Raw genomic sequence first — 8,728 nt, forward strand, 5'->3', positions numbered from 1 at the left:
CACACACACACACACACACACACACACACACACACACACACACACACACACACACACACACACACACACACACACAAGGAGGGTTGTGTATTGGGTATGACCCATGGGTATGACCACTAGCTCCCCACGCCGGAGCCTGGCTGTGACTCTGGTCATTGAAAGCCCCCTCCCCACTGGAAACATGATCCAGCCAGTCCACCAACTGCTTCAGAACATCAATAATTAATTAGGGAACAGTTATTGGCCCCTATGGTCAGGGAAAGAGAGAAAGAGGGCAGGGGTAAGATACATATGCTCAGGCTTGGGGGAGTGGGGATTACATGTAACAAGATTACTAACCAGCATACAAAAAAGGGTAACTGTATTCCCTTACAGTCAACAGATTACTGTTACAGGTCTTATAATCATGGGTTACTAGCAGGATTGCAATGTTAGTAAAACAACTAAAAACAGCATATTGTGTAATGTAAGCTGTTCTGTTCTGTAGGTTAATACTTTAATGTGTGACTTTATACGCTGCCTGAATCTGCTTTTATGGTTTTCACTTTCCTTTCCTTTTTTTAAATCAGTAGGTCAACCTTTATGTTCATACAATAGTGTGTGTGAGGTATGTATTAACTGTATGTATGTATGTATGTATGTATTGAACTAAACGGAGCATTTGACGTCAGCTTAGATTTAATTTCTGCTTGTTTAAGCTGTAGTATGTGCTAATGTGTTTCAGTGTTGGTGTATAGGCTACAGCCTGAATATGCTTTAAATAAAAAAAAAATTCTAAGGTCACATTGTGTTGACTAACATAATATACATTTGTTAATTATTTTATTTATTTATCTGCATTGCATAGTGAGGTAATCCAAAAGTAAAGTAATCAGATAACATTACTTTTAGATGTTGATACTCAGATTAGGTTACTGATTATAGATATTTTTTTACAGGCAACTAGTAATTGTAACGGAATACATTTTTAAAGTAACCCTCCCAACCCTGTATATATTGTATATACAGTATATAAATATATATATAAAGGCCTAGGAGATACATGTAACAAAAATAACCTCATTCCATTACAGTTGCATACAAAAATACGTAATCAGATTACCAAAGCGTTTAAACAATTTGAAATATATATAAAAAAAGATAAAAATGGGGATCTGTTACTAGCAGGATAACAGGGGGTGTGTGGGAGAGAAACTCCTTCTGGAAGGTACTTTGAGATTTTAGCTTTTGCAGACCATTTACACACAAAAAAAATACATATAACACACAAGAAAGGAACAACTCCAGAAAGCATAATAAGACCTGTTTAGATTAAGCCACTGATTACATATCTATAGGTACTTTGTAATTGTAATGGAATACATTCTTAAAGTTACCCTCCCAACCCTGTTTAAATATCAATGATTACAATAACCTTTCAACAAATTGTGCCTGTGTGTGTGTCAGTGTTTTATAAAGAGTCAGTGAGAGAGAGGAGAACATGACAGAGACCAAGAGACAGATGGAGTTCTCATGGCTTGAGTTAGCAGGCATGCGGAATAAGTCCTAATGTACAGAGTCAGTCCGCTCTCTGTCTCCCACCTCAGGTATGGGGTTTGTTTAACACAGGAATAGCTAATACACTTGTCAAGTCCACATCTGGAGAACAGAAGGCACTGCTGTATTTAGCCACACACACACTCACACTCTTCATACACACAGGACGAACGCTTTGCTTTTTGAAACCTCTGGAACACCATGTCACACACTTCACCACTTCTCCTTCAAATACATTCACCTTCCCCAGTCCTCGTTTTTTGTACATATTTATTTTTTATATATTTATTATATTTGTTTTCGATCTTCCAAAAAAACATCATGTCTGCACAGAATTAAACATTTGAACCATTAAGTCATAACTGCCTACATATTTGTATTGGTATAGAAAAAGACCAAATCAGACTCCAAACACACTTTAATAAACTAGTTCTCAATTATCATTTTCCTTTACAGGCTCATTCGTGAAAATGATAATAGAAATATGTGATTTACTCCCCTAGTCAGCTTTGACCTGCTGTTCCTCTCTTTAAGCACTATCAGTTTCATGTTTTATGAAGCTGAAGGCCTTTACACTTTTTAATACAATCATTCTGTATAAACCATTGAAAACTTAAATATTGCAGATAATCTCTGTCACCGTAATGAAATTGGATATTGGAACGCAATATAGGCAGCTAAAAATATATAACATTTAATCGATGGGTAAAACATTATAGAATGGTGTGTTTGTGTGTTTTCCTAGCGATGCCCCCAGGAAGCCCCAGCCCGATCACCCGCCACGAGTCGTCGGACAGCCTGGCGTCAGACCACAGCGTTCCTGAGGACGAGGAGTGGCTCTCTCAGGTCAGAACCTTATCTCTACCAAAATTACAGTTACCTGACTATAACATTTTGGTTGCTGTGTTCTAACATTTAAACTGTTGCTTTGGACAAAAAGAAAAGTTTGATCGTGACTGATTGGCTTAATGTGATTCTTAAAAATCCCGCTTCAAGATTCACTTTACTGCAGCAAAGGGTGTGTCCGAATTGCAATAAAAACAGGTTTGAGAAATTATCACATTTGAATGTTTGACTTAATTTTGCATGATTCTCTCAAATTCAAAACCTAAGTTCAGGAAAACAAAATATTATTGCGGTTGTAAAAAAGCTGTTTCCTATACTAAATGAAAAGACCATCTGGATCTCAATTTTTTGGATTCACATTTACTGACCTTGAACATTAAAATAGGATAACTTCCTAATCACGAATGTCATCCTACAATACATTGAAATGTTCACAGTATTTGTCAAGGCATGATTTAGAATCAGAATACCTTTATTAGTCCCACAGAGGGGAAATGTGCAGCATTACAGCAGGAAAGAGCCACAGACAGCTTAGTGTTGCATATCTTACATGCGTTAAAAAAAGTACTAAGTTATAATATAATAAACAATATGCTAAAAAAGTACTAAGTTATAATATAATAAACAATATGCTAAAAAAAAGATGAAAAGTTACATAATTTTCAAAAATACAGATAAAAAACAAATCAAATCTACAAATCAAATCCTGTAGCAGTTCTTAGGGTTTAGCAGCCCGGTATATATTACAGTTATTAAAGATGGCATATGTATATAAAGTATATATTGCACATAAAGCACATATTGCACATAGTTTGACGGTATTTAACAGCAGCAAGTTACACAATTTACAAAATACAAGATACATACCTTGTAACAGTAACAAGGGTTTAGCAGCCAGGTATAAATTACACAGTTATTAACGGCATATATATATTGATTTAGCGGCCAGGTATAAATTACACAGTTATGTTAGAAATATCCAGTACACAAACCCTTGTCTTTTCAGCTTAACCCACAGAGCACTCATCCTACGTGTCGGCAGGTAACCCACTACATTTTCACCATCAATTATTCCACTGCATGTATAATTGATCGGTTAAAATGCACCCCATTTAGCTTGCTGAGGCACTTGTCCATATCTGCCATGATAGTTTGCCAGGAGCAAAACTATCCATTGCACTAACCTAGATTTTTAGGAAAGTCCTGTCAAATCATTGGTAGGGATGTATTCTTCAGTGGTTGGATATGTAACGGTACAGCTCTACATACCTTAGCATGTACCTACGATGGAACTCTTTTGGATCGTTCCAGACTATTAAGGAATGTAGGCTAAAAGGACCAAAACGAAATAAACACAGGGATGTGGATATGACATAAAGGGCAGAATTCCAGTACCTCCGATTTATCACACAGTATCTTGGTGGATTGAGAAATGCTTTTTGAATTACAGTCTAAGTAATTGCCCTGTGGATTCCATCATATCATATCAGTTGCCTTCATTAGATTATAAGCAGGCGTTTTGGCTTTGCGTTGGGATTTAGGATTGATCGGCTCTCCACTAATGAAATGTGAGGTTTGTGACCCTCCATGTCAGTGCTCCAGCCGCTGTAACATCAGGCCGTTTGCTGCTTATCAGCCAGAGTAACTCTTCAGCTGGCTGTCCGTCGACAACAAATGCTCCTGTCCTTACACCTCGCTCCACCGCAGGTCTCTACATCTCATCTGTCAAGTTTGATGTGATGGAAAATAATGACATAGCTCATAGCAGTTGATAGATGGTTAAACTGATCTAGTCATTCCTAGTACATGAATACATATGTTCTAAGACATTGTGCGTTACAACATCTCACCACAAGTCAGAAAATGTTGGGCCTAGATGAGCCTTTGTTGCTTTAGTTCTTGCAATGTGTCCCTCACATATGGTGCTTTTTGGTCCTGGCATTGGTGAAAGACATACATTTAATGTATTGTTCAGCTAAAGAAGAAGAGAAAAAACAAACAGGTGGAACGAAAAACAAGCAAATGGCTCTTTCAATTTGTATCTTCATCTCATCTGATCTTTCCAATACTCGGAAACGTTGACATGACCATTTGGAATAAAGCTAACTGGTGATCAAGAGTCGTTGGAAGTTCATCAGCAAATTCTGCTTTGTTTTAATGTATGTATCATGACAACAACTTGCATGTCTGCAATCTTAGGTCTTTATGTTTCTGATTTTGAAAGATTGAGAGTTTGAAGAGTTGTTTTCCTCTTGCAAAGGACCAGAAGGCTTGCTAGTTGGTCGTTAGCTTTAGTCTTTTGGTTGTGTTCACATGCAGGTTTTTGTCAAGAAGCGGACAATGTAAGTTAATCAACATTGACCCCATTGCCATTAGTTATGTGATGTCTGTTTGATGTGCCTGGGCCTTTAGTGTTTACAGTATATGCATATATATGTGTATGAACACTGATTCACAGAGGACTCCAGAAAGTGTAAGCTCCCACTCTTGCCTTAGATGTTGGCCCCTAGCAGCCAGAGTGGAGTTCTACCACGAGCTGAGAGCTGGGCTGAGGTGAGAGATGAACATGTAGGAAGTAAAGATAATTACATGTGAACAGTGAGACACCAAGATCCATGTTAAGTGTTGCAGGGAGTTGAAAAGTCAGAGTTAGCGTGGGAGAGATTGAACAAGTGGGAGTTGCAGCCAGAAGATTGTTACATTACAGTCGAAGAGGAGAAGGAGAACGGAGGAGGCATTAATAGTCTGATGTTTGTGAGTCATCCACTCCTATCTTACATTCAGCAGGCATTAGTGCCACTCCGCTCAAGTGCCCATGGACCGCCTGCCATTCCAGTGCCATCTTTTTTCTCCCAGGAGGCCACACTTCAGCCTCAATGCCATGATGTTGCTAGAGTCACACTTTCATTAACCCTCTGGGAATGCTTCCCATCGTACCACCGGCTCTCCCAACACACAAGACCTAGATGAGTTCTGACAACATTCTCAGACTTTTAGTAGTGCAGGGGTACATCAAGCTTTTTGTTGGATGTCATGTAAATGAGTTCATATGAGTAGTCTATGGGGTGAGTATTGGCCTATAGCCAACCCCCTGTCAAATCCACTGATGACGACTCTTAAGGAAAATTGCCAGGACTCTGTCATTGACTTACTGGCGATAGAGGAGAACCAAAAAGATGTTTTTTGTAATAGAATGGAATGACAGAAAAGTAATCGTTTCATTTGGTTGGTGTTTCCACTTTGGTTGAAATAGGAATACCTGGAGAACAATGGGATGCTTTTCTGTTTTTCTGTGTTATTTTTTTGCACTGTTGGAGCAGCCTGTGACCTAAGATTGTCATCTTCATAACTACACTGTAGCTATGTTCGTATGACCAATACAAGCCTTGAAACCTTGAAAACTTGATGCTATACATTTTCTTACACATATTAATTTAATCCGCAGAATAAAGTGGAAAAGATTATGTTATTAATTATGTTGTTAAAAAATGTAATTCCCACACAGTTTTATCACCATGTTTTTGTGCTTTACCAGAAAGACAGATGAAATAGATGTTAGCTAAAATTAATTTGAGTTACAGAAGACGGCCCGTAAAAGACTGTTTGAATTTTTCTCTCTTTAGCATTCTCATTAATGACCAAATACCTACAAATCTAACTGAAAATATACAAATTCCCAACGGTCTTAAATGTACTCCCTGTTAAGTGCTATTTGGCATTTGTTAACGAGCCTAACTGTACATGCCACAAGCTAAACTGGAACAGTAAACAAGTTCAACGTTAGCTGCTAAACATAAGATAGTTGATGTGTGAGCATCTTAACATTATTGAGCGTTACTCAATCATATTCTTGCCTCACTAATCTTTTCTCTTGAATCTCAGGTGGAAATTGTGACCCACACAGGGCCCCACCGACGCCTTTGGATGGGCCCACAGTTTCAGTTCAAGACCATTCACCCTTCAGGCCAGACCACCGTCATTTCCTCCTCATCCTCCGTCCTTCAGTCCCAGGGTCCCTCTGATGTCCAACAGCCCCTGTTGGATTTTGACACGGATGACCTGGACCTTCACAGTTTGAGGTACAAGTTGTTAAAATAAGTGAAGTCTATATGCCAATATATGGCATTTTCGCCCGATATCAACAAGAACAAACTGCCTGCCCCGGCTGTAATCACTCATTTAAAAAAAAGAAGCAAAGCATCTGAGGCCCGTGGATAATACTGCATGTGTGTATTAATAAGGGGCTGCTGAATTAATCAAACTGTTATTGAAATTGCAATATTGGCTGGTGCAATATTCAAATCGTAGGAAGTACAATATGTCTTGCAGCCAAAACATGTGTAAATGCAATCTCAAATGAAGGATTGCGGTACTGCATACATGTCCAAGCCTACTCCTTCTATCCTACTGACCTAATACAATATTTTTTCTTGGTACAGAAATCATTCCTTCCAATATCCTGATTCATATTGCAGTTCCAATATCAGTCAGATTAATCACAATACGTTTTGTCTTACACATTCTTCAGTAAGTAATGTCCAGATATGTTATGCGTGCAGGATCCAACCGGTACGTTCAGAGCCAGTCAGCATGCCCGGCTCCTCCAGGCTGGTAGCTGATCGCAGAGGGCAGGCCAACATCATGGACTCAGGATCAGGTAGGAAACTTTCTTTGTTTACCTCTTATTTATTGTAATACCTCGTCTTTTGCACTTCTGATACCATCTTGGTTCTTTATATTGGCTTGTCCTCCTAATGGTTTCATTCGTATGATGTTCTTTTCCATCAACCTTACTGCAGTCTCTCATTATTTCATATTGGTCAATCCCATCAACCTCATCATTTGAACAGTCAGACTATGTTTGGTGCTGTCTGTGTGGTCCATGCTTGTCTTGTGTTTTGGTATACTTACAATAACACTCAACCAACATGATACATTTCCACAAACAAATATATTGCAATAGAATGATCCAATAGTAAAATAATGGATATTATTATTATTATTGTATTATTATCTGCCATTCTTTTCCTACTTGAAATCCAATTCCCAACCACTTAAATTGAAAATTGAGGTATTTTGCAGTAATTATTATTGTGGCAATATGGTTATATAGAAAACGGAATCATCTTCAATTGTCTAAATTGTCCATCTTACCTGATCCATATTCTACATCCTTCACTGATTGGATGAATTGAAGTTATGGTGGGAAGGGGTGAACGTTTAGACTCAGTTGTCCATTTTTAAATGAATATTTGAAGATTTTGTATGGTTTTACCAACTAAGCCTTACATATAAAAACATATAGAGGCCAAAGTCATTCATATAATGACTTCTTTATAATTGTAGGTGTGTTTTTATGTAATCATTTAGTTTTTCCGAGTTCCAACCTTTCTTTACCGTACATTATCAAAGATATAATTACCTGAAAAAAAAATGTTTTAGCTAATCTAAAGTTATAGATCAACAGCAGTTTAATAGCATAATGCCAATATGTTCTCAAACTGTAAAAGCTCTTGTCTGTTTTGGAAAAAAAAAAAGCAAATGCTTTCCATGTTGAGAAGCCTTTAACCTGTAACCCCAGAACACATGACCATATCTTCACTTCTAAAAGGTTTAAATTAATAACATTTTTTCTCAAAGCAATGATACACCTGTGAGTTTGATGTAGAAAAGTCAGTCAATATAGATGTATTTATTTTAAAGTAAATTCAGATTTAACAAAAATGTAAATTATAGTGTCCGTCCAAAAAAGAAAACATTACTTATAGTGATTGGTTGCACAGTGATGCTACTTATACCTCTTTCATTTGATATCTTGTTTGTGCAGATCCGATAAGTAATACAATATTTCTACCGTGAGCTCTGTGCTAAGTGCGTTAGCATTTTTTCGCTTAGTGTTAATTCAGAGGCTTGGTATTACCCTTGTGTTTCGTTTAGCTAAAAATTTTTCTTATCGTCAGTTTGCTGAGTTTCTTCCCGTTAAGTGGGTATGACACATTCATAGGTTGTTAAATGTTAAGAAGCCCTGAGACACAGTTTTGTGAAAAAAATCTGGTTAATACACTAAGCATATTGCTTAGAGCAGTGGTTCTCAACTGGTGGGTCGCGACCCAAAAGTGGGCCGCGGACCCGTTTCGAGTGGGTCGCAGATGTGTGAGGGAAGAAAAAATAAATATAATTTTTTTTTTTTTTTTTTATGGAAAAAACTTTTCTTTTGGAGGCCCGATTTTCTAACGCTGTGCATGCAGTCGGCGTTGGACTGGAAGTAACGGAGACCATAAACAGTTTTGAAAACTTTTGTAACATCTTTGCTGATATTTTTTCGAGTCTTCTGGCCAATCAGAAT

The 8,728-nt window shown here is 37.7% G+C and overlaps 1 protein-coding gene across 1 annotated transcript in view; it reads left to right on the forward strand.

Moving 5' to 3' along the window:
- bcas3 (BCAS3 microtubule associated cell migration factor) overlaps positions 1-8,728 on the forward strand; it is a 118,003-nt gene that overhangs the window by 94,215 nt on the left and 15,060 nt on the right. The window contains exons 14-16 of the mRNA XM_010786460.1: positions 2,282-2,382; positions 6,265-6,461; positions 6,942-7,039. Of these exons, the coding sequence (XP_010784762.1) occupies positions 2,282-2,382; positions 6,265-6,461; positions 6,942-7,039 (396 nt within the window). The remainder of the gene's footprint in view (positions 1-2,281; positions 2,383-6,264; positions 6,462-6,941; positions 7,040-8,728) is intronic.

This window comes from Notothenia coriiceps, unplaced genomic scaffold (genome assembly GCF_000735185.1).
Source record: "Notothenia coriiceps isolate Sejong01 unplaced genomic scaffold, NC01 NC01_scaffold00029194, whole genome shotgun sequence".
NCBI lineage: Eukaryota > Metazoa > Chordata > Actinopteri > Perciformes > Nototheniidae > Notothenia > Notothenia coriiceps.